At 47.8% G+C, this 26990-nt stretch overlaps 1 protein-coding gene across 2 annotated transcripts in view; it reads right to left on the bottom strand.

Moving 5' to 3' along the window:
• Positions 1–25394, bottom strand: part of ptpn11a (protein tyrosine phosphatase non-receptor type 11a) — a 69866-nt gene extending 44472 nt beyond the window's left edge. Inside the window, exons 1-5 of one of the 2 annotated variants that reach the window (XR_005463450.1) lie at positions 25162–25394; positions 18856–18978; positions 14818–15012; positions 8558–8750; positions 1244–1360 (exon numbers count right to left, since the gene is read on the bottom strand). Coding sequence is in view for 1 of the 2 variants with exons in the window: in XM_038819997.1 (XP_038675925.1) it covers positions 1244–1360; positions 8558–8750; positions 14818–15012; positions 18856–18978; positions 25162–25385 (852 nt within the window). In the remaining variant the exon portion in view is untranslated. The remainder of the gene's footprint in view (positions 1–1243; positions 1361–8557; positions 8751–14817; positions 15013–18855; positions 18979–25161) is intronic. The other variant, XM_038819997.1, reaches the window with a different exon arrangement.
• Positions 25395–26990: the final 1596 nt, after the last annotated feature.

Here is a 26990-nt window from a genome sequence, read left to right as displayed (position 1 = left end):
ACGTGCAACCCACAGCTGACCACTAACGTGCAACCCACAGCTGATCACTAACGTGCCACCCACAGCTGACCACTAACGTGCAACCCACAGCTGACCACTAACGTGCAACCCACAGCTGACCACTAACGTGCAACCCACAGCTGACCACTAACATGCGACCCGCAGCTGACTACAAACGTGCGACCCGCAGCTGACCACTAACGTGCGGCCCACAGCCGACCACTAACGTGCGACCCGCAGCCGACCACTAACGTGCGGCCCACAGCCGACCACTAACGTGCGACCCGCAGCCGACCACTAACGTGCGACCCGCAGCCGACCACTAACGTGCGACCCGCAGCCGACCACTAACGTGCGACCCGCAGCCGACCACTAACGTGCGACCCGCAGCCGACCACTAACGTGCGACCCGCAGCTGACCACGAACGCGTGACCCACAGCTGACCACTAATGTGCGACCCACAGCTGACCACTAACGTGCGACCCACAGCTGACCACTAACATGCGACCCACAGCTGACCATTAATGTGCAACCCACAGCTGACCACTAATGTGCAACCCACAGCTGACTACTAACGTGCGACCCACAGCTGACCACTAATGTGCGACCCACAGCTGACCACTAACGTGCGACCCACAGCTGACCACTAACGTGCGAACCATAGCTGATCACTAACGTGCGACCCACAGCTGACCATTAACGTGCAACCCACAGCTGACCACTAACGTGCGACCCACAGCTGACCACTAACGTGCGACCCACAGCTGACCACTAACGTGCGACCCACAGCTGACCACTAACGTGCGACCCACAGCTGACCACTAACGTGCGAGAGCTGAGGTAGCGCCAACTGTTCAGAATTGTGCTATAATAATTCTGATTCCCAACATTCCATTGGGAAAGTAAAATGATATCCCTTCCACCTAGGTGCATACCCCTCCAGCAGTTTAAAGGTCAGGAAATCAGGATTAAGCTGGGTTGGGAGTCTTGCAGGCTTCATTGTTGGTTTATGTAGCATTGTAAACCCTCGTCACAGTCTTCACTATTGGAGCAAGTTTTTAGCATTAATAATTAGTGCCATCTAGTGCCCATACCACAGTAGTACAATGCTGAGCAACACACTAAAGCGAGGCAACTAACGCAGTTTAGTATCTTGTTCCTCCATCGAGAATGTTTTTTTTAGAATCATGCTGCTTTTTTTGCACTGTATTTGCCCCTTCCTGAGTCAGGGTGCCTCATTACCTGTTTGAGCTGCAGGACTGTGCCCAAGGTTTCCACCATCGGGTTTTTTTTGTAATGCTCCACCAGGTCCGTCAAGGAATCAAACTTTTCCCCTCCACCGACATCGTATTTCCCATCCTGGACGAAGCGGAGAGAGAATAAGTACACATTTTGTGAGGGGATACTGACCATTTCATGCAATTGTAGAATCCCTGCAGTGCAGAAGGAGGCCCTTTGGCCCATCGTGACTGCACCGACCCGCCAAAAGAGCACTCTACCTCGGTCCATTCCCCTCCCTCCCCACCGTAGCCAAATTTGAGAGAGAGAGAGAGAGAGAGAGAGAGAGAGAGAAATAAATGCTTCAAGTTAAATTAGCAAATTTGCTTGCCTGCTGTTCTGGCAGTAATCCGAGCCCTAAATATCAATTTATTTTGTGAACTTGCCATTGAGCAGCTGGATAATACCAGGCTTCAACAGACAATCAGCCTGAAAAGGACAATGCTTATGAGGAGGATTCAGGTCTGTCCTGCACTTATCGATGCAGAGTGTCACTCTATATCTGCAGTTTAAACCTAACTGGGTTTACTAAATGTGACTTAACAGCTGCACCTACAGATACTGTAAAATTGCCTGTTCATTGTCACTTGTAATTATATTGATACTACTCACCTACGTAATTATACAGATATCACTGATTGTGATTATCAATTCAAAGTAACTAGAGAATGCATGTTGGTGGGTGAAGTACAGAAAGGGTAGATTTATATTTTTAAGAGCAAGAGTAATGAAGATGCACTCGTCCGCCTTCAATAGGAGAAACAAACTAAGTTGGGGAACTCCAATTCAAACCTTCTACCATTTAAATTATAGTGTATCTCTTATCGTATTGTCCAGAACACAGATGTGATCTAGATACCAATTTATCCTGTGTTTGATTCATTTTGCTGCTCTTAGTAATCCTTGTAGAAATCCAGACAGATAGTGGAGGCGAACTTGCAAATTATAGGCTCCAGAATAGGGGGGGCCATTCGATCCATCATGCCCCTGTCAGTTCTTCAGTAGAACTATCCAATTAGTCCCACTTCCCCTGCTCGTTCCTCAGTGCCCAGCACACGTTTTCCTTTCAAGTATTTATTTAATTATCTTTTGAATGTTGCAATTACGCCTGCTTCCACCACTCTCCCAGATCACAACAACTCGCTTTGTAAACAGGTTTCCTCATGTCATCCTCACCTTAAATCTGCGACACCAACCCTTCTGGAAGCAGCTTGGCCTTATTTATTCTATCAATGCCCTGCAGAAACGTTGAACAGCTCTATAAGATCTCCTCTTATTAATCTTCTCTGCTTTGAGGAGGACAAGGCCAGCTTCTCCAACTAGCCAAAGTCCTTGATATTATTTGAATAAATCTCTCTGTCGAGGCCTTGGCCTATTCCAAAATGTATGACACTGCTTCAAATTTCATCGGGCATCTGTCAGCCTATTTTACCTGTCAATACTCTCCTGAATCAGTTAACGATCCTCCTCACTGCTTTCTGCATTGTGAGAGATTTGCAGCGCCGGAATTATGCCCTTTACATCCAAGTTCAAATCATTAATATTCTCGATATATGCAAGCATATTTTGAAATCATTGTCCAATTACCGCCTGTTATGTGGTTGTACACACATTTTAGGAGATGTGTACACTCAAAGCTTATGGGGTCGGTGGACAGCCTGACTGCATAAGGGAACAAATGAAACGAGGCTACAGATAAAAATGCTATGCCCGATCCGAGCTTCTTGATTAGACTGTTACTTCCTTCCATGTTCCATTATAAGATACAATTAAGGCTGAGCAATTTTCAAAGCTGGACACTGAAGTGCTGGCAAATGTTTGCAGCTGGGTGTTTTAGACATTCTATCAGACAATACAGATCCGTTGTGTGAAGTTTCATTAGTCTTATCCATTACTCCACAATGAGATTACAAGTCATAAATCTGGTTAAGTATTTGCTCGATGCCAATTTATGGCCCTCTACCTCAGTATCGATAGTCTCACTAAAGTGTATTTTTTTTTAAATGAGATGACTGTTTTCTGAGCCAGTGCTCGTCTGCTCCCAATAACGCTCCTTTGCTCATGAGCAAATAGTACACACAATCCAAATTAGACTCAGCAAAATGACTTTTACAACAGAGTTTTAGCAATTTCAATCATCATGCAACTAGGTTACAGTCAACGTTTTGACTCCATTAATACCTCAGTCGCAACACTGCACAACTCTTTAAGAGCACATTGAGGATAAAACAGACATTGCGCCATTGACATATTAGAATTTTAAGCACTTCGGCATTTAACATTTGACGCACAAATGCATCAATCATAATTTGCACAGTGGAATTCCGGTGGCGGCCATGGTGTGAATGGTCGCACGTGTGGTGGACTTTTTGGACCTTTTCCCTGGCTAAAGGCAGGGCTGAGAGATTGTAAAAGGCACAGGCGGGGTGGAAGAAGAGAGTATCCCACCAGTGTATGGGTTCATGGACTACATGTGGTCGAAAAAGGAGGAATAACGGTCAAAAGCTGGTGTGGTGCCTGCGACACGGAGGAAGACTGCGGATGGTCAAGGCCCGATCTTGCCTGCCCCGTGGTCGATGGATCAGCTAGTGAACTTCCTCCACGAGAAATTTGCCCAGCAGAGGAAGGAGAACCTGGAGAAATGAAAATCGCTTATTGTCACAAGTAGGCTTCAAATGAAGTTACTGTGAAAAGCCCCTAGTCGCCACATTCCGGCGTCTGTTCGGGGAGGCTGGTACAGGAATTGAACCGTGCTGCTGGCCTGCCTTGGTCTGCTTTCAAAGCCAGCGATTTAGCCCAGTGTGCGAAACCAGAGGACCAGGCCAGGGTGGTGGACCTGATAAAGATGGGGATTGACCGCATGGAGATGAGGTTAGAGGCCCAGGGCCAGGTGATCCAGAAGGTGGAGGAGGTGGTGGGGGAGCACGAGGAGCAACTTGCTTCGATGGCAGTGGAGATGGGGTTGATGCGAGATCAATAAAGCAGGTTGCAGGAGAAGGTGGAGGACCTGGAAAATAGATCACATTCGGATCATTGGCCTGCCGGGGGGGGGGGGGCAGCAAAGGAGTGGACACAGGTGCATATGTGGCACAGATGTTTGAGAAGCTGCTGGGTGAAGGGGCATTTGCTCAGCCCTTGGAGGTGGACAGGCGCTCAAGCACAGATGACGAAGCTGCAAGGGAACGAGCCGCTGAGGGCGATGGTGGTGCGCCCACACCGGTTCTTGGATAAGGAGCGGATTTTGAGGTGGGCCAGGCAGACGAGGCTCTGCACCTGGGAAGGTAGTGAGTTGCGCGTTTATCAGGACCTGTGTGCGGAGCTGGCCAAAAGGAGAGCGAGCTTCAACAAAGTGAAGACACCCTCTTGAAGAAGGTGGTGAAGTTCGGCATGCTTTAACCGCCGTGCTTGTGGGTAACGTATGAAGGCCGGGAAACTTTAGTTTTGGTCGCCAGAGGAGGCACTGGAGTTTGTCAGAGACAATGGACTGGCAGGAGGAGGACATTGAACTCTGGAGGAGATGTTCCTGTTTTGTATTTTGGTGCTTTTGTGTTTTGTATGAATCACTTTTGTACTGGGTTAGGGGTCGTTGGGCTGTTCTGGATTTGTTTTGTTCTTAATGGGGGATGGTGGGTTGTTCTTCTCTTTGTGGGGAATGTAAAGTTTGCACTAGGAGAATGGTTGAGGGGGGTGGGGGGGTACGGATGCTAGGTGCCGACAGGGGAGGGTTGTTAAAAGGTGATGTGGGGAGGATCGATGACGGTGGGCACCCATGGAGGCACGGGACGTAGGCTGGCCAGGAAGGGTTATGGGTGACTGGTGCTGGTGAGCATTTGTGCTCCAAACTGTGACAACATAGTTCATGAGGTGGGTACTGGGGAAGATCCCCGACCTGGACTTGCATCGGCTGATTATTAGGGGAAGAAAGAGAGAGAAAAAGAGAGAGAGAGAGAGAGAGAAAAAGAGAGAGAGAGAGAAAAAGAGAGAGAGAGAGAGACGGACGGGACTATATGGCAAAAGATCCAAGGCTGGATCGGTCGAGTTCGAGGGAGTTACAGGGAGGGTGTCGGCAGCAGCAAAGGAACTAAAGGGGTTTATGGAACATATGGGGGGGCTGGATCTGTTGAGGTTTGGGCGGTTGAGAGCGAAGGGGCGCTCAGTCTTTCCCCCATGTACACAAAGTGTACTTCCGAATTGACTTTTTTGTATGGATAGAACGTTGCTGGCAGGGGTGGTGGACGTTGAGTACTTGGCAATTGTGGTGTCGGATCATGCCCGCACTAGGTGGACGTACGGGTGAGCAAAAAGGGGTGGGGGGGGCAGCACTGGAGGTTACATGTAGGGCTGTTAGCAGAGGAGTAGATGTGTGCGTGGGTGAGGGAGGCCATCCAGAGGTGTGTAGAGATAAACGATATGGGGGACGTTTCGGTAGCTATGGTATGGAAGGCTGTGAAGGCAGTGGTATGAGAGGAGTTTATATCGGTTCGGGCACACAGGGAGAAGGCGGAGTGGGCAGAGATGAATAGGTTAGTGGAGGAGATTCTCCAGGTAGACTCGGAAGCCCAGGAGGCAGGGTTGTTGAAGGAGCGGCAGAAGCTGCAGATGGAGTTTGGTTTGTTATCTACAGGGAAGGCGGTGGGGCAATTGAGAAAGGCGAGAGGGGCGGTGCATGAATACGGGAAGAAAGTTAGTAGGATACCAGCACACCAGCTAAGGAAGCGGGAGGCGGTGGGGGAGATTGGGAAAGTGAGGGACAGAGGGGGGAATACAATGTTGGACCTGGTGGGGTGTTTAGGGACTTTTACTGCAGGTTATATGAGTCGGAATCCCCAGACGGGGTGGAGGGGATGTGGCGGTTTTTAGAAGGACTGAGTTTCCAAGGGTGAAAGAGGAGCTGGTGGAGGGCCTAGAGGCCCCATTGGGCCGGTTGAAGTGGCGGAGGGGCTGTAGGTGATGCAGCCGGGCAAGGCCCCAGAAGTACCCGTTGGGAGCTCTATAAAATGTTTTTAGGAGTGCTGTGACCCTTGCTGGTAAGGGCGTTTAATGGGGCTAGGGAGCGATGGTATGGTACACCCCCCCCCCCCCCCCCCCCCCCCACCCCGGACGATGTCACAGGTCTCGATTTCTCTCATCCGGAAGCGGGAAAAGGACCCAGAGCAATGCGGGTCATACAGGCCAATCTCCCTTCTAAATGTCATGCCAAGATCTTGGCCTCGAGAATAGAGGATTGTGTACCAGGGATGATAGGGGAGGACCAAACGGGGTTTGTGAAGGGGAGGCATTTGGCAGCGAATATCAGAAGGCTGTTAAATGTGATTATGATACCTTCCGAGGGAAAAGAGGTGGAGGTGGTGGTTGCCATAGATGCGGAGAAGGCCTTTGATCGGGTGGAGTGGGAGTATTTGTGGGAGGTCCTTGGGTGGTTTGGGCAGGGTTTTGTGGACTGGGTTCGGTTGCTGTACCAGGCACCGGTGGCGAGCGTGTGGACAAACGAGTGAGCTCGGATTATTTTGGGTCTTTCCAATTCAAACAAGGGGACAGGGTAGGAGATTGGGGGAAATGCTGTTCAAGATGGTGGGGGGAGTTTTCGGTATTTGAGAATCCAGGTGGCACGGGAGTGGGAGGAGCAGCTGCAGAAGCTGAATCTGGCTCGGTTGGCGGAGCAGATGAATGGGGACTTTAGAAGGTGGGATATGCTCCTGCTGTCGCTGGCGGGGGAAGAGTGCAGGCGGTAAAGATGACGGTTCTCCCGAGGTTTTCGTTTTTGTTTCAGTGCCTGCCTATTTTTCTCCCCAAGGCGTTCATTAAGAGGGTGAATGAGGTCATATCTGGGTTTGAGTGGGTGGGTAAAATCCCATGGGTGAAGAAGGTGCTGCTGGAGCAGGGTCGAGGGGAGGGGGTGCTGGTCCTACTGAATTTTAGAAAACACTTCTAGCCGGCGAACATAGCAATGGTCAGGAAGTGGGTAGTGGGGGAGGGGTTGGTGTGGAGACAGCCTCATGTCGGGGCACAAGTTTAAGGGCACTGGTAACGACCCCTCTGCCATTCTTGGTGGCTTGGTACTCCACAAGCCCGATAGTAGTGGCTGCCTTGAGGGTGTGGGGACAGTGGCGGAAGCATATAGGAGTGGAGCAATCTGTGGCAAGCACCGGTTTGCACCTGGGGGGGGGGGGGGGGGGGGGGGTTTCCGGAGGTGGCAGTGGGGTGGGATGGGGCGGTTTGGGGACCTGTTTATCGACGCCAGCGTTCAGTGTTTGGAGGATTTGGAGGAGGAGTCTGAGCTACCCGGTGGGAATGGGTTCAGCTACCTGCAGCGAGGGACTTTGTAAGGTTTCGACCTTTCTGCACCTACCGCCCCAGGGGAAACAGGACAAGTTATTGTTGAAAACGGGAGTGGGGAGGGGAAGGTCTCAGATATTTATAAAGAGCTCATGGAATGAGAGGGAGCTCCGATAGAGGAGGTGAAGTTAAAGTGGAGGAAGAACTGGACAGGGAATTTGAGGCGGGTCTGTGGGTGGATGCCCTGAGTAGAGTCATCTCGTCCTCATCGTGTGCCAGGCTCAGTCTGATACAATTCAAGGTGGTCCACGGGGCACATATGACTGTGGCCCTAATGAAAGGGTGGAGGATAGGTGTGGGCGCTGTGTGGGTGGGCCTGCAAACCACGTCCATATGTTTTGGGCATGTCCGAGGCTTAGGGGATTTTGGCAGGGATTTGCTGATGTCATGTCAAAGGTATTGAAATTACGGGTGGTTCCGAGTCCAGAGGTGGCGATTGTTGGTGTGTCGGAAGACCCGGTAGTGAGAGGGGCAGATGTTTTGGCCTTTGCCTCCCTCGTAGCCCGGAGACAGATCCTGCTGGCTTGGAGGCACTCGGAATCCTGAAATTGGGGGTAGGGTTAGTGACATGGCCAGGTTTCTCAGGCCTGAAAGATCAAGCTCGTCCTGAGGGGATCGATGCTCGGATCGCCCGGAGATGTCAGCCGTTTATCCACTTCTTGTCAGCAGAAAGGGGGGGTTTAAGGGAAAGAGGGAGGCATGGGGGGCTGGTTGAGGTGGGAAATAGTTAGTAGGAAAGGGGGATTGGGGAATTGTGTGTGTAAGCAATGTTGGCTTGGTTTGCTTGTTGGTTGGGTGGGTGTTATTTACTTTGTTGTTTTTATCCTCAATAAAATATTTTCAAAAAAAGAATAATAATTTGCACAGCGCAATTTCCAGATATCAAGAGTGTAAAATCCACAATAACACTTGTATGAAGTGATCTCGTTAAACGTTACCCACCTGGCACCGGATCATTACATGAGTGACTTTCGGTTTTCCCTCACTGCTCTCCCCTTTATCATCTCCCGTCCTCACAGACAGAACAAAGTCTCCTGGGTGACTTTGGCTTTCTCGCACAAGGAAACTTCCTGGCTTTCCTTTCTCTGTCAGCAGCTTCTCTGCCTCTTTTCCGGAGAGGTGTCCGTGGAACCACCTTTTGCAAAAATAAGATGTCATTGGGCTAATTGAAGCAACATCAGTTTACACATCAACCAATGAACACGGCACGTTCAAGCCTCAGCAACAATTATAACTCGATACTAAAGGCAGTCCATTTCCTCCAAGCTCAAAACTACTATCTTATTCAAACTTAATTTCAGAAACTAAATCTTTGTAACCCAGAGGCTCCACTGAGCTGTAGAATGCATTAAGACGTCAATCCCTAGCTACGGCTCTCAGAGGAGGCATGAAGGACAGGCAATTTTCCACAGCAAAAAGAAAATAATTAGAGGGTGAGTCATTGCTTATTTCATGGTAACTTGTCACAATAGCATTGACAGATGACCGAGAGCAAGAAGGTTGTCCAGCCATACCTCAGTCAGGATATACCACACTAAATAATACCACAGTAAGTCATAGAATTTACAGTGCAGAAGGAGGCCATTCGGCCTATCGAGTCTGCACCAGCCCTTGGAAAGAGTTCCCTACTTAAGACCACACCTCCACGCTCTCCCCGTTACCCAGTCTAACCTTTTTTTTTTGGACACTAAGGGCAATTTAGCATGGCCAATCTACCTGTAGATTTAGTGTTGTTTTATCGGTGCAGATGGGGTGGGCTGAAGGGCCTGTTCTGTATAATAATCTCTATTGTCACAAGTAAGCTTACATTAACACCGCAATAAAGTTACTGTGAAAAGCACCTAGTCGCCACACTCCTGCACCTGTTCGGGTACACAGAGGGAGAATTTAGAATGTCCAATTTACCTAACAAGCATGTCTTTCGGGACTTGTGGGAGGAAACCGGAGCACCCGGGAGGAAACCCACGCAGGCACTGGGAGAACGTGCAGACTCCGCACAGACAGTGACCCAAGCCGGAATCGTACCTGGGACCCTGGAACTGTGAAGCAACAGTAACAGTGCTAACCACTGTGCTACCCTGCTGCCCTCAGTCATCTTTCTGCCCCAGTTTGGGGCGGGGAGGGGGGTGCTGCTGCATCCTGAGCCAAGCTGTTCCAGTACAACTACAACAATGGTATCTATCCAGCACTGTAGGAAATTGCCCGGGTATGTCCTGTACACAAAAAGCAGAACAAATCCAACCCGGCCAATTACTGCCCTGCATCAGTAACGTGATGAACGGGGTTATCAACAGTGTATTTAAGCAGCACGTACTAAGCAATAACCTGCTCACTGATGGTCAGTTTGGGTTTCGTAAGGGCCACTCATCGCAGCCTTGGTTCAAACATGGACAAAAGAGCTGAACTCCAGAGGTGAAGCGAGAGTGACTGCCCTTGAAATCTAGGCAGCATTTGGCCGAGTATGGCCAAGGAGTCCTGGCAAAACTGGAGTGAATGGAAACCCAAAAGCGGCAAAGGAGAAGTTAGGGGATCTGGGGAACCGCTCCAGAAGACAAAACCTGGGGATGCCGAGGGCACTGAAAATGAAATGAAAAATGAAGAGTGGACGGCAGCACATATGGGGTGAAGTTCGGGGTGTTGTACCCGGCCCGCCTCTGGGTGACCTTCCAGAATCGGGAATATTGTTTTGGAACACCAGAGGAGGCGATGGAACTTTTTAAGGGCAATGGACTGGCAGCAGAAGGAGGACATTGAACTTTTGAGGAGATGTTTTACCTTTTGATGGCTGTTGGGGAGCTTTTGTCCTTTGAGGTGCTTTGTTGGCCTTGGTGACGGGTGGCTTCGGGAGTGCCAAGGGTGACTGCACCTTTTTTCTGTTTCTTTGTTCGTGGGGGACTGCGAATGGTGGGGGTAATCACTGGGGGGGGGGGGGGGGGGGGGGGGTTGGAGGCCTTGGGCGGGGTTGGAGGCCAGGGAGAACGTGCATGCCCACACAGTCAACCGAGGCTGGAATTGAACCAGGGTCCCTGGAGCTGCGATGCAACAGTGCTAACCACTGTGCCAATGTGGGGATGTTGGCTGATGAAGAGGTGTGCGAGCGGGTGATGGCTCGATTCGGGCGCACAGGGAAAAGGAGGAACAAGCAGAGATGGCAAGATTGGTGGAAGAGATTTTGAGGGTCGATAGGAGGTACTCGGAAGTCTGGGAGACAGGATTGCTGAAGGAGAGGCAGAGACTCCAGATGGGGCTTGGGCTGGTGTCCGCGGGGGGGGGCAATGTAACGTGCACGGGGAGAAGGCAAGTAGGAAGTTGGCGCACCAACTTAGGTAGCAGGAGGTGGTGAGGGAGATTGGAAGAGTGAAGGACTGGGCGGGAGGGTGGTACTGGACCTGGTGGGGATGAATGGGGTGCTCGAGGAGTTTTATAGGAAGTTATACGAGTCGGAGCCCCCGGCCAGGGCGAGGGGGAATGCGGTGGTTTCTGGATGGGTTGGAGTTCCCTAAGGTTGATGACCTGGTGCAGGGCCCACATTGGGTTGATGGAGGTGATGGAGAGTATGGGGATGATGTAGGCAGGGAAGGCCCCAGACCCGGATGGACCCCCAGTGAAGTTTTAAAATAAGTTTTGAGGGGATTTGGGGCCTCTGCTGGTGAGGGCACATAATGAGGTAGAGAGGGAAGCTCCCTCCTACACTATCGCAGGCATCTATTTTCCCCAAGAAAGATAAGGATCTGGAGCAGTCCGGATCCTTCCGTCCAATATCGTTACTAAATCTGGCCGCCAAGCTGCTGGCCTTGAGAATCGAGGACTGTGCCCCAGGGGTGATATGTGAGTTCAGTCGGGGTTTCTGAAGGGGAGGCAGTTGTCGGTAAGTGTAAGGAGGTTACTTAACGCGGTTCCGATGCCTCCGAAGGGGCAGGAAGTGGAGCTGGCAGTGGATGCAAAGAAGGCTTTTGACCTGGTGGGGTGGGAATATCTGTGGGAGGTGTTGGGACGGTTTGGGTTCGCGGATTGGGTCCGGTTCCTGTATAAGGCACCGGAAGCAAGCGTGTGGACGAACGAGAAGCAAGCGTGTGGACGAACGAGAAGCAAGCGTGTGGACGAACCCAGTGAGTTAGGGATATTTTGGGTTGCACTGTGGGACAGAGCAGGGGTGCCCATGAAGTTTTGGGGTGGCAGCAGGCAGGGATTGAGCGGTTTGGAGACCTGTTTGCAGGGGGCAGCTTTGCAAGCTTAGAGGACCAGGAGGAGGCATATAAGCTGCCCAGCGGGAATGGGTTTAGATACTTACAGATCTGGGACTTTGTGAGGAGGAAGGTGCCGTTCTTTCCCAGGTAGCCGCCCCTGGGGCTGCAGGGTAAGGTTCTTTGAGGGAGTAGTGGTTGGTGCGCGGTGAAGCCTGCAAACCATGTCCACATGTTTTGGGCGTGTCCGAAACTGAAGGGGCTCTGGCAGGGGTTTGCTGATGTAATGTACGAGGTGTTGGGGGTAAATGTGGTCCCGAGCACAGAGGTGTCGATATTTGGGGTGTTGGAAGACCCGGGAGTTCAGGTGGCGAGAGAGGCCTTTGCGTCCCTGATATCCCGGAGACGGATTTTGCTTGGGTTGAGGGACTTGAAGAAGATTGAGGTGTCAGCAGAGGGGCCGTGGGGAATAAGGGGGTTAAAATGGGGAAGGCAGGACAGGAGGAGTGGAAGGGCATGGAGTGAGGGGTGGGGAGTGTGGGTGTTGGTTATTTATTATGTTATACAAGTTTGCTTTTATTTGTGTGTTTGTTCTTTACATAAATGCCTTAATAAAATATTTTTTAAAAATCACTATCATTATTTTGCTTGTTTTCACAGAATCCCTACAGTGCAATTGGCCATTTGGCCCATCAACCTGCACTGACCTTCTGAACGACCACTCAACCTAGACCCATTCCCCTGCCCTATCCTCGTAAACCCATGCATTGATCATGGCCAACCCACCTAACCTGCACATCTTTGAACTGTGGGAGAAAGCCAGAGCACCCAAAGGAAACCCACAGACATGGGGAGAAGGTACGAACACCACCCAGTCACCCGAGCCCGGAATTGACCCTGGGTCCCTGGCAGTGAGGCAGCGGTGTTAACTACTGTACACCGTGCCACCCAAGATTTGACGCACCAAGTTATGCACAAGTGGATTGCTGTGATTGCCTGCATCATAACAAAGACTAAAATGAAAAGTACTTTGCTGGTTGTGAAATAAGTTTTTTTTTAAAATACTACATAAATGCCAGTTTTTACTCTCCTTTCTCATGTCTCAGATGTGAATCCAGCTGAGACTGTAGAAATTAAAGTCTACTCCAAGTGCTAGCTACAGCACTCATACACAAACTACGGCTGGGATAGTTTCAACGCAGTGCAAGCCTAACTACAAACCAAAGTTGTCACTAATTAATAATTCCAAGGCTGACTGCAACAATGGTTTGTGCAGGAAATGGGACAGCCACAATGTTACTGTACGGTTCCTCTTCAGAGGATGATTGCTCAAGATGGATTGCTGTGAGGAGCATTGATCTGCAGGCGGTTGTGTCTTGTTTAAATTAGAAGTGCTCGATGTCAAAACCTGGTGGACAAATGGGGAGACCACATTCCCAAGGACTCTGATCCTTCACTTTAAAACAGGGTGGGAAAGAAAACATGAGCATGCATTGGCTTTATTTCAAAACTTGTAACATCACAATGGGCAGCACGGTACTGGTCTGCATGGTAGCACAAGTGGCTAGCACTGTGGCTTCACAGCGTCAGGGTCCCAGGTTCGATTCCCCACTGGGTCACTGCCGGCAGTCGGCAGTCGGGTGTAAGTGAGGGCTTAAGTGGGTTGGTGCAGACTCGATGGGCCGAATGGCCTCCTTCTGCACTGTACGTTCTATGTATCACTGCTGTTTAGCTGGTAAAACAACTGGTACGCTATGCCTCAGAGTGACAAATGCTGGAGAGCTTTGTAATTCCCCAGATGGCTAAATCCTAACTTTAGCAGATATCGCAACCATTGTGCCGAGGTTGGGTTTTCAGACAGGGGATATGCAATGAGATGCCCTAAAGTTCAGCAGTGTTCTAAATGTTTGGGATTCTACCCTAATGACTGCACAGATGTACTATCTGACCCCAATGAATCACAGTTCCAGTGTATTTAGCGCAGTAATATTTTATTTTTCTTTATTCCCTTTTGAAATGTGTGGGCAGCATTTAATCACATCTCAATTAGCCCATGTGCAAATAAGCGGCTCGCTAGCAAATCCAGCCAGTGAAGAGTCACCTTGAGATCAGATGAGGTGAAGACATTAGGTTTCCGACCCAGAGGAAATTAACAAACTAACTGGACTTTTTAAAAGACAGCTAAACAGCTTTGTAGTCATTTTTATTTTAAAATTTAGAGCACCCAATTCATTTTTTCCAATTCAGGGGCAATTTAGCGTGGCCAATTCACCTAACCTGCACATCTTTGGGTTGTGGGGGTGAAACTCACACAAACATGAGGAGAATGTGCAAACTCCACATGGACAGTGACTGAACCCGGGACCTCAGTGCCGTGAGGCAGCAGGGCTAGCCACCACGCCACTGTGCTGCCCTCGTCATCATTTTTACTGATGCCAGCCATTTATTGCAGTTTCAAATAAAAACAATTCATAATCTTAAATTGCTTCGGTGAAACTTGAACTGAGGTTCTCTGGATGAGTATTTCAAGAAAACAAATACTGCACACCAACCCTTCAACATAGGAATTCAAAGGATGAAGTAACAGTATAATTTCTCACATTCCCCCCCCCCAACCCCACATTTGGATGCAGTAAATATATGAACTGTTCCCTGAAGTGAATCGGATGCTTCTTTCATTTTCCTGGAATCATGCTAACTTTTTAAAATAGAAGTTAGAAACAGAAAGCGGCATTAAAAACCTTCCGGAAATAACCACCCATTTTGTGTGGGTGCTATTTTTGGCTTAAACTGTTAGTGACAGAGCAGAATTCACTCCCTTGTAGCAGAAATGCGATACAAAAAAATTAGGGGAAACTGCTGATTTCACAATGACAGAAGGATCCATGAAAGCACGCCAGACTGAAATGCACTTGGTGCCAAACTCCAACCTTCAAAAGGCACACCCAAGATGGCTCAACAGCCTTCATCGTCAACCAAATTGATTGCATACGTGTTTCAGCGTCAGACCTGGCTTACCTCTCAGAGGTAGGGTCGGCACAGTTCAGAGGGTATTTCAGTTCAATAACATCGCCATTTTTCTCCTTCAGCTGCCCATGGTGCTCCATGTAGTACTGCACCAACTCAGCCAGCGTAGCAAACTTCTCCCCTCCATACAAATCGTAGTAATCACCTGTATTCTGAATTTTTATGTGTGTAACGGCCCCATTTCGCCTAGGAGATCAAAATAAATGGATTATGGCACCTCACAATGACATTATTTATTTTAAAAACAATATTTTCTTCTCTCCTCACTCTATAGCATGGAAGGTTTTCCTTGGATTCAAATCCCTCCATGGCTTACCTTTCCCCATCTCTGCAACCTCCTTCAGCTTCAGAACCCTCTGAAATCTCTAGGCTCTTTCAATTCTGACCTTTTGCCCAACCCCGTTTGTTTCTCTCCCGTCTGTTAAAACGTTCCAAGCTTTTGAATAGCTGTCCTAATATCATCTGTATTTTGGGTGTCAAACTTTGCTTCTATAACACTCCTGTGAAGCACGTTAGGTTGTTTTGCTATGTTAAGGACGCTTTCGGTTGAAAGAGTTGGTAAGCTGGTCAAACTCTGCTAATACTGCCGCTCAGTCACTATAACGATGGACATTTGTGCTGTATGATGCAAATAAAACAGCAAGATCACTGAAGCTTCAATGTGGATTACACAGGTACAGTTCAATAATAATAATCTTTATTGTTACAAGTAGTCTTACATTGCAATGAAGTTACTGTGAAAAGCCCCAAGTCACCACATTCCGGCACCTGTTTTTGTACACTGAGGGAGAAGTCAGAATGTACAAATTACCTAACAACACGTTTGTCGGGACTTGTGGGAGGAAACCAGAGCACCCGGAGGAAATCCACGCAGACACGGGGAGAACGAGCAGACTCCGTACAGGCAGTAACTCAGCAGGGAATCGAACCTGGGACTCTGGAGCTGTGAAGCCACAATGCTACCCACTGTGCTTCCGTGCTTCACGAAACAACTCCAGCCCATTCCCTGCGATCAAGTCAGCTTCATCTCTACAAGGACGCATCAGATAGTGACCACAAAATTCTCAGAGGAGCAGTTACGCAAAAAAAAAGATATCCCAGCAGTTGTCCCATATCACAAGGCTCTTCTGTCTCATTAATATCACCATAAAGACATGGGAGCAAGTCATGCGTTCAGATTCCAATTCCAGGGATTCTTCCTGTTACTTTTACAATGAAGCAGGTTAAGTTAGAGAAGGATCTGCATCTACTATTTCCCCTGAAAGCAAAACTAAAACCAGCACCGCAAGTCACAATGTGAGCTAACCTATTCAAAAGATGCCAGAGATCTCTAATACCTCAATACTGGAATTAAAGTGGTTAAACTAAATCAACTAAGGACAACAACATTTGAAATGAAAAATCGCTTATTGTCATGAGCAGGCTTCAATGAAGTTACTGTGAAAAGCCCCTAGTCGCCACGTTCCGGCGCCTGTCCGGGGAGGCTGGTACGGGAATCGAACCGTGTTGCTGGCCTGCTTTAAAAGCCAGCGATTTAGCTCAGTGAGCTAAACCAGCCCGTATGGGGGGTGGGTATTTAGAATACCAAAGCGGTAATTAAAGTACCGAACAAGAGATGGACATTAGTTAGAAGGACTTCCCGGAGGCATTTGATAAAATCTCTCATATGAAACTGTTAGCTGAAGGCAGATTATTGATCAAATTGGGAAATTTGCTGAGGGGCTCGAGACCGAGAGATGGGATCATGGGAAGGTTCTCTAGCTAGCAGAATGTGTTTAGTGGTGTGCTGAACAGGATATGCGTTGAGGCCTCCACAATATTTATCAGTGCCTTAAATATTTAAGGTATGTCAAAAAGAAAAGTCCTTAATTTTGATGTGAAGCTCCGCCTGTGTGAACACGTTCTATAAAGTAAAATCAAGTAAAAATACAGGCTTGCCATTGGGAAGACAACATTTGTTGCTCACCCCTAGCTGCTTTGGAGATTTTTGTAGGTGACGGGCAGCAGCGATCTCCGTGCTCCTATATGCTTTGGGGATGTGGATAACCTACAGCAGGCAACTCAAAACACTCAAGTACCACCAACGGTATTTGCAGGATCCGTCAAACCCAGTGGCAAAAAAGGTGGAGCCTCCTCTCCCAAGCCAACATGCCCAGCACCAAGGTTCTAATCACACATAGCCAGACTGCTGGGCAGGACAGTCATTCGTAAACCGTACACCAAACTCCCAAAGCAACTGTGCTACTCAGAATTTGGTCACAGGAGACTCCAAGAGGAGCAGAATACTTTAGGGATGCCCTCAAAACTTCCTGAAGAGGGCACACATACCCGACCCAATCATGGTAGTCTGTAGTTTTTGACTAACCAAAATGGAGCAGTTTCATTTGGGAAGGCATCAAAGGCAGAGAGACTTCACCGAAATAAAATAAGAAGCTGTCTCAACAGAACAAAAATACTGGCCACTCCGCTACAAGTTAAACAATTGGGATTCCAGCCATGAAATCATTAAAATCACACATCGGCGCAGATGCCATGCAAAGCCGAATGAGGTTCTGTTACACTGCTCTCTGGTAGAGGAACTTATCATTTCAAAGCATTAGGAAAATGGCCTCTTAGATGACCTGCTTTTCCGTGCAGCCAAAATCCAATAATGGCCACCAGCTTCAGAAGATCCGTGAGAAGCTGAGAAAACCAAGAAGGGGATGGGCAGCAGAGAATTAATCCAGTGCCTGTTACATGGATCGATGGCTGTCCTTGAACAAGCATATGTTTCAAAACAAGTGTTATTGTTCAGCTTGACTATTTCAGAGCCCTAGCCAGTGTCAGCTTAGCTCAGTGATGGTTTTCAGCCTAAGGTGAAAGCCAGGTGCTCAAGCCCCAGTACAGGAACACACACCCGTAGCACATCAGTATTACCGAGTGATGCTACACTGTTGGTTCTGTCCGTCTGGATGAGACACCACCAAGATTTAATCTGTTTGCTTAAATGGATGTCGAAGATCCCAATGCAAAGTGTGGATGTTCTTCCTGTGCCTCGACAAACATTCACCTTCAACCAACAACATCAAAACATTAACTGGATATTGATCACAATGCTGTTTTGTGGAATCTTGCTATGCATAAGTTCACTATCACATTTCCCTGCATAAAATCATTAGCTGCACTTTAAAGTTTTGCATTTGTGGTGGTGCATTTGTGAAAAGTTTGGCAATTTCCTTTAAAAATGCAATATGCGCATACGCACAGAAAATATTTAAGGCATGTCAAAAAGAAAAGTCCTTAATTTTGATGTGCAGCTCCGCCTGTGTGAACACGTTCTATAAAGTAAAATCAAGTAAAAATACAGGCTTGCCATTGGGAAGACAACATTTGTTGCTCACCCCTAGCTGCTTTGGAGATTTTTAAACAAAACTAAGGCCTGCTGTGCCCCTGCAGAGGAGACTAAAGTCATATACAGGACAGACCAGGCTTGGGTAGTTATGTTTTGCATATCAGTGCACCAGCTCTCGCTGTTATTTTCCTTGGCGCTAGTTACAAGTTTATCAAATTTAATTTTGCAGTGAGATTTTTAAGTTCTCAACCTCTACATTGCTCATCCTGAACCATTACTTCACTGCAACCATAATCCCTTAGATGGTTAAAGCCAGATGCCCATTTGGGGACCACTGTTGTGACTTTCTTGCGTCACTTTAGGCAACACACAAACAGCTGGATCTGCGTTCACTGACACTGGCCTTCGCCAATTAGCAGGGCAATTATCTAAGCTCCCCATTCAAGGGCAGTATGTGGTGCCAATCAGGAAAACAGGAAGCTTCAGAGTTTTGTTTTGCATCTTAATTCTGCGAACGAGGAGTGCCTGAATTTGACTCAAATGCGGATCACTGAGATGCAAACCTTCTTTTCCTGCAGCCAGTATTTAAAAACATTCTGAAAAATCCCTTGATGGAGCACGGTCAACTTTACACAATATCAGGGTGATCCCACCAATGCCACAGGCCGTGGTTTGCATACCAGCAACCTCACTCTTACCTCACTGAAAGCGTGAAGTCACCAGGATTGCTCTTACTTGGTCGGGCCAAGAAACTCCCATCCACCCCTCTAGTTAGAAGCAAGTTCTCTGCCTCCACTCCAGTGATATTGGGGTGAAACCACCTGGGGGGAGGAGAAAAAAAACAAAGGGACATTTGGAAACCATTTCTGTCTTTTTTTAAATATTGCACTGTACAATTGGCTCTAATCAAGTTAGCAATTGAAGAAAATCTCATGTTCACTAGCATTTGTCCTCATCCCCAGACAGGTTTCACATTACACAGATAATTCAGTGGAAATGTAACTGTTAGATAATCTAACACCACAACCGCCATCACTGACTGATCATATTTCCCAAATGGATATTATATATTCATCAGATCATCTTCAATCACATTCTCCAACCAATTACCTCTTTACAAAAAACAAACATTTACCTGATTTGTTTTAAAAAGAGAACAAAAGTCTTCCTTGAGGAGTGAGTCTTATAATTGCATTAGCTACAGCTCCTATCATAGTTTGGATTAAAGTCAATTGTTTACATCCACATTAACTTATGTCTTTCAGCAGGTTAAAAACCCACACCATACCTCATTCTAACTATTTTCCGTAGTATGCGCAAGTACCATTCTTTTTTTTCTTTTAAACTTTTTTTTTCAATTCAGGGGCAATTTAGCATGGCCAATCCACCTACCCTGCAAATCTTTGGGTTGTGGGGGTGAAACCCACACAGACATGGGAGAATGTGCAAACGCCACACGGACAGTGACCCGGGGCTAGGATCGAACCTGGGTCCTCGGCCCTGTGAGGCAGCACCGTGCTGCCCTACAAGTGTCATTCTATTGATGTTTTAAGTGCTGCACAAAGTTTTGAAAGGAACCCCAATGGTCCAGTGAATATATCCAGAGTGGAAGGGAGTGTATACCTACAGGTCCTGGATTTGATCGGCCATCGTATGTTAATCAATATTAGCTGCATTAGTGGAGATAAAATTGGCCTCAATATCCCTGGGTAAGGAAGCTGAAATCTAGCAGAGTTCGAATACCAAAACTATTAGTGACTACTCCTGGAAGTGTTTGGCTGTAATGCCTCCCCCTTATTGATTATAAAGAGGATATTTAAATATCAAAGTACACAAATGAAATCTGGCCACTAAGGCATCATCAATGAACAGCTCTCTCTCTATAGTAACCTGAGCTGCCATATCTTTCACATGCTCTTACTAATGTGTTCCTGTTCAATGGTGCTGCTGTCATTTTATCCCAATAGTATATAGCCTTTGGTCCTTCATTCACTGTTTCACCTTGAAAGCTCCAAATTTGTTCAACCACACCCTCACCTTTGATGCCCCATTGAACCATGAAATGAAAATCCCTTATTGTCACGAGTAGGCTTCAATGAAGTTACTGTGAAAAGCCCCTAGTCGCCACATTCCGGCGCCTGTCCGGGGAGGCTGGTACGGGAATCGAACCGTGCTGCTGGCCTGCTTGGTCTGCTTTATAAGCCAGCGATTTAGCCTTGTGAGCTAAACCAGCCCCTGGTATCATGAACCATGATACATCCCGTATCACTGCTCCCTCGAAGTCCATGGTATAGATACCGTAAACAGATACAGCAGACAGCTGGTTTAGCCATTCATTGCCAGGTCTGGCTGGATCACAAATTACTGTTGGGTCCTGCTCTTATCTGCCAAAAGTGCTCACTGTTCTAGGATCAGCTGGAATACTAAGATCATCCAGCTTCCTTTCTCTATTGCAAACTGTCATCTTAAACCCCTGACCCTGACTCCCCTATCCTCACTATCCAAAAAGTGCAAGGATACCATGGAATCTTTGTCACCAAGAATGAGATCATCTAATTGCTTCCCTCCCTTCCCCAAGCCCACTGGATCAAATATCCTTTAAAGATACCCAACCCACCCACTTGCCCGAGCCTTGAATTTCCATCTTCTATCTAGTTATTTTTCACATCTCATGCCCTCTCCAAGCTCATCTTGTCCATGATCCTCTGCCACCAGCACTCGCCTTCCACTGCTTCTGCTTCCTCAACTCTATTCCCTCTAACTGCTGACCATCCAAATTCCCTCCCTGGCCCACGTGTTAGCTGATATTGTTAAAAGTTCTCTCCCCTCATGTACTGTCCTCCACTTAAAAAAAAAAACCCCAAACCTTGTTCACTTTGTCATTGCAAACCACCATCCTGTCTCCAACATCGCTTCCCTCTCCAAAACCCTTGAACGTGCTGTCACCTCCCAAACATGCCCAACTTTTCTGGAACTCCATGTTTGAATCCCTCTGATTAGCAGCTTCCCACCGCAACAGTACTGAAACGGCTCTCCAGACAGCACCTCCCCATTGTCATTCAGGTATCCCTGGGCGACACGGTGGCACAGTGATTAACATGGCTGTCTCATAATGCCAGGGACAAGAGTTCAACTCTGGCTTGGGGGACTGCCTGTGTGGAGTTTACACATTCTTCTCGTGTCTGTGCAGGTTTGGTGGATTGGCCATGCTAAACTGCCCCTTAGTGTCCAGGGATATGCCGGTTATGGGGTTGCAGTGACAGGGCAGCAGCCTGCTTAGGGTGCTCTTTCAGAGTGTTGGTGCAGACCCGATGGGCCGAATGGCCCCTTGTGCACTGTAGGGATTCTATGATTCTAGCTGGCTGGAATTACACTCCTCTGGTTCCATTCTCATCTGTGCAGCCATGGTTAGAAAATTACCAGTGGTGTCCCCCAAAGACCTATCTTTGCCTCCTTCCTATTTCACATCGACATGCTGCCTGCTCCTCAGTACCATCGTCCAAAAGCACATCAGTTTCAAAATTTACACCGATGACATCCAGATCTACCCCCACCAGCACCTCTGACAACTGTTTATAAATTGTTAGTCTGCTTGCCTGGCATCCAGCATTGGGAAAGAAAACATTTATCCAATAAAATATTGGAAAGATCAAAGTCAATGGTCTTTGATAACTGTCAAAAGCTCCATGTCCTAGCCACTGACCCCATCCCTGATAACTGCCCAAAGCTGAACTTTGGTGTTGTGATATACTTGTGGCCAGGTATCCACATCATTACTCATTTCCACTTCTGTTACTTCGCCAGCTCTGCTCCAGTTCACCTGCTGCATTTATTACCTGCAAACCTGACTACTCTAATGCATTATTTGGCTGGCTTCCCACATTCTACCCTCTGTAAACTTGATGTCATCCAAAACTCTCATGCCCATTACCTAACTCGCACCAAATCCGGTTCATCCATCATCTCTGTGCTCACAGTCATATGTTGGCCCTGCTCCTCCATACCTGTAATCTTCTCAAACCCTACAATTCTCTGACATAAATGTGCTTCTCCAATACTGGCCTCTTGACATCCTTAATTTTAACGCTACATCCTAAATGGTAGCGGCTCCAGTAGCCAAAGGCCTAAGCTCTTGAATTCCCTCGCCAAATCTTTGTCTCTTTTTCCTACCATTTATCAAATTTTTGGTTACCTACCCAAATTCTCTTCATATGACAGAGTGTCAAATTTTGTGTGAAGTACTTTGGGACATTTTTCTACCTGTTTTTAAAAATTATTTCATGGGATGTGTCTGTCACTGGCCGGGCCAGCATTTGTTGCCCAATGCAAATTGCCCATGAACTGAGTGGCTTGCGAGGTCATTGCAGAAGGCAATTAAGAATCAACCACATTGCTGTGAGTCTGAAGTCACAGGTCGGCCTGATCAGATAAAGATGGCAAATTTATTTTCCTCAAGGACAAAGCATTTATATTAATGGTGCTTCATATAATTAAAAGTTATTTTGTTTATATACCGTACAGGTGACCATTTTGTTTCCACTCAGTGCAGTGTTTCTTCCCTCTGTCCAACATCATGCAGACATCATCCCTACAGTGCTCTCGCCCTCTTTGCAGGATCTGCTGACTGCTGTAACATCTGAATGATGCATTTGCTCAGTCATGTTTTTCTACATACAACATGCAGTGTCATTTCCTTTCACTGCTGTCCGCCTCCCAGCCTACCGACATCTGGGTATCAGATCTCAGTAAATATGAATGGGTCTGCTTTGTACCATATTTGCAAATGCAAAAAGCTGAATCAACCAACCACTTCCACATGCCCATGAATTGTGATGTCAAGACCCTGCCTAATTGAAGTTCCTGTGCCAGTTCAATGGAACCACAGGCAATATTTCCAAGAAGTAAAAACGGAAATTTCATCCTGTTGCTTGAGGCAATGGAGCAAAATATCCAACAGCTGAACGGAAAATGATTTTTCTCAGGAGGCCACACTCCATAAAGAACATCCCAATGGCCTAAAGTTTAAGCGTTTTGCAAAGTGCACAATTATCCTTATCTATACTTATTCCAATAATGCTACATACTCAAATCTTTATCCAGTCTGGTTTGAAGGAATTCAGGTGACATGGCAATCTTTGCTTCCAACTGGAGTCAACAGCATTTCTAGTGGCTGACTGGGGCACAGGAGATATGAAAATGAAAATCGCTTATTGTCACGAGTAGGCTTCAATGAAGTTACTATGAAAAGCCCCTAGTCGCCACATTCCGGCGCCTGTCCGGGGAGGCTGGTACAGGAATCGAACCGTGCTGCTGGCCTGCTTGAAAAGCCAGCGATTTAGCCCAGTGAGCTAAACCACCCCCAGATAAAGATATGGAAAGTCCTTTAAACCGTTGATCTCATGAGTGCCTTGTTAACCTTCAAATTTTGCTTTCTAGTCCCAGGTTAATCTGTATAAGTCGCTTGCACTCCCAACAATCCACTGCCTCTATATATCATAAAGACCTGGGACATACCACATCTCAATCTTTTCTCCACTGGTAGTGTTGGTCTCATCTTTCAATTTAAGCCCTGAAATTATTCTTGTTGCTCTTCCCTACTATCCATCCAGTTAGCCAATGTCTTTTGCCAAAACCTTCACACAATGAACTAACCAGACTCTATAAAAGGAGGCATCTCAGTTTTCAGAATAAACAGACAACATTAAATACACAGCCTTAACCAAAATCCCAATTACACCACAATGATTGGATACATTTGTTGAATTCTGAAATTCACATTTAAAATTAACTGTCCTAAAATCCATTAGCCCTGAAGCTTCCACGTTAAAGTTAACACACAATTTTACATTAATCACATTCAAAGATGGTGACTCTCTGCGAGTTCTCTCCCCACGTCCCTTTTCTTTTATCTCCTATCAACGTTCTGACCTACTAAAACTATTTTCCTCTTCTTATATAATTACTAACAATGTTCCACACTGTAAGCAATCACTGTCTGTCAATGTACCATCTGTCAATGTTCTCTGTTAATTATTCTTTTTGTCTACTATGTACATACTGTGTACGTTCGCTCGGCCACAGAAAAATACTTTTCACCGTACTTCGGTACATGTGACAATAAATCAAATCTAATATGTAAATCCCAATCTCGCAATGGTATGAAGCATACCCAATCACATAGTCTGCACGAGGATGTTTTATAAATTGCTAAGAACCTTCCTCCACATAACTCAGTGAACAGAAGCTCTGGAACAGAACGGACACCAGTGCATTTTCACACCATAGAACTTAACAGTGCAGAAGGAGGCCATTCGGCCCATCAAGTCTGCACCGGCCCTTGGAAAGAGCACCCTACTTTAGCCCACACCTCCACCCTATCCCCGTAACCCCACCTGAACCTTTTTGGACACTAGGGGCAATTTAGCATGGCCAATCCACCTAACCCTTTCCCACTACCTGTCAAACAAGCATGCTTTCCTCTAATTCACATCCCTTTTCACCTTTGCATGTCAAAACAACATTGGATTCTCTCCAGCCTTTGAGAACCGTATTTTCCTGAAGGCACCATAACGAAAAAAAGCTTTGCGATCAGCAATTGATGCCTCTTAGCTGTTGGGACATGGTCACACACACTCAGTTTTGAAGTGCATACGTCTTGCACATTGACCAACAGTGCAGGATGCCGGTCTTCAGCACAGCACCTGTGTCTTGGGCAGACAATGTGCATCGCTAGCTAGTTATAGCGGAGGTCAGTGGAGGGTTTGCAACAAGCCTTGTGCCGAGGTGCTGCACTCCTATTGCTGTCTCTCTGCTCAGTGCCTGGCAAGTGTCCATTATTGAAATCCCCCCTCCCTGGGCTTCCCAAGTCCAGGCTGAGTTACCACTGAGTGTCAGTGCACCCTCTTAGAGAGGGAGGGAGTAGGGTAGAGCTGGTCCCCCTTTCCCTCTACCTCCCTCTCAGAGGAATCCCCCCAGGAGCGGCGCGGCCTCCTTCCCCCTCCTACCTCCGGGATGTCATGGTGACGGACGGACGGAGGGCACTCCCTCCCGCACCGGCCTCCAGTCGCTCTCTGACTCCGCCAGCTGGAGATGTTCTGACGGCCGCTTCTCGGTCAATGGCCCCCGCTCCGCGGCCCGCCTGGCGCTCAGAGCGCTCCCGCCCAGCGCTTCCCTCCGGCTGGGGAACTGAGGCCGACCGCAGAGCTGCGGCGCGGGGGAAAGACGTCATCGCCGCCCGAGCCCGACAAAGGCGCGGGAAATCTGCGTCACCGCCGCCCGAACGCGCACGAAGATGGCGTCATCGCCGCCCGAGGCCGGCAAAGGCGCGGGTAACGCGTCACCGCCGTCCGAACCCGCACGAAGATGACGTCATGGCTTCCAGCCTCCTCCACACCAGCCCAGGTGCAGCAACTCGAGAACAACAAGCACATAAATAACAACAAGGAACAGAGCAAAGAGGAAGTCTGACAGGGGGCGTTCAAAGGGAAAAATAAATCAGGAGGTGTACCTTTGTCTGGTTTTAGAGGAAAATAAATTTAACATTACCACGACCAGAACTAATCGAGGGACACACAGGGTTGGCACATTGAATCCCCTGTCAGAAACATTGTGCAAGCAGCATCGATAACACTCTTAAAGGATAGTGGTTAAAATAGCAAATGTAGTTGATGGCACAGTGGTTAGCACTGCTGCCTCACAGCGCTGAGGACCCAGGTTCAATCCTGGCTCCGGGTCACTGTCTATGTGGAGTTTGCACATTCTCCCCGTGTCTGCGTGCCAATCCAAAGATGTGTAGTGCAGGCGGATTGGGCACGCTAATTTGCCCCTTAATTGGAAAAAAATGAATTGGGTACTCTAAATTTATATTAAAAAAAAACAAATGTAAAGGATATGGAAAAAAAGCACAGGGAAGTGAAACTATACGTGGCAGCTTTAAATAACTCGGGGAGAGAGAGGTCACAAGGCAGCAATGGCTGAAATACCCATCAGGAGCTTTGGTAGTAATGCTGAGAGGAGAGGGACTGGCTCTGGCTCTGAGTATGTGTAGCTCTCAAAAGAAACGTGTTTTCACCTGAGTGCCGCTTAACTGTCAAAACAGACAAATGACAGGTTTTTCTCATATATGTTAAACTAAAGGTAAAAGTTTATGGTTCAACAGTCCAATATACACACAGTCAGGAAAAGATTGTGATTATTAAAGTAGCATGCATATAGGTCTTAGAATTATAAGAGTTCTCTCTTAATAATAATAATCGCTTATTGTCACAAGTAGGCTTCAATGAAGTTACTGTGAAAAGCCCCTGGGCAGGATTCCCCCAGCCCCGTGCCAGGCCGGAGAATCCTCGGGAACGGGCCACGCCGCCATGACGCTGTTCTAACTTGCTCTGAGCCAGCGGGATCTCGGCATCTAAGGGTCGGGTGATGGCTTGTGGGGCGGGGGGTGGTGGAGGGGAGGTCCGACACTAGGGGGGACCTCTAATGTTTCCTAGCCCGTGATCGGGGTCCACCAATCGGCGGGCCATCCTCTGTGGCTGGGGGCGTCCTTTCCTGTAGCCCTGCACCATGTTGCGCTGGGGCCGGCGTGTTGCGCATGTGGGTGTTGGCACCAGTGCCACTATGCATGTCCTTGTTGGCACTGGAGCAACTGCGCATGCGTGGATCCTGCGGCACCCAGTTCGCGCCGGGATCTGCAGCTGGAGAGGTGCAAACCCCTCCTGCGCCATGCTGGCCCCCTTTTGGGGCCAGAATTAGACTTGGGAACGGCCCGTTCATGCCGTCGTAAAACACAATGGCGTTTACGACGGCGTGGACACTCAGCCGTGGGATTGGAGAA

This window comes from Scyliorhinus canicula, chromosome 1 (assembly GCF_902713615.1).
Source record: "Scyliorhinus canicula chromosome 1, sScyCan1.1, whole genome shotgun sequence".
NCBI classification, from domain to species: domain Eukaryota; kingdom Metazoa; phylum Chordata; class Chondrichthyes; order Carcharhiniformes; family Scyliorhinidae; genus Scyliorhinus; species Scyliorhinus canicula.
This window is presented reverse-complemented; position numbering and strand designations above follow the sequence as displayed.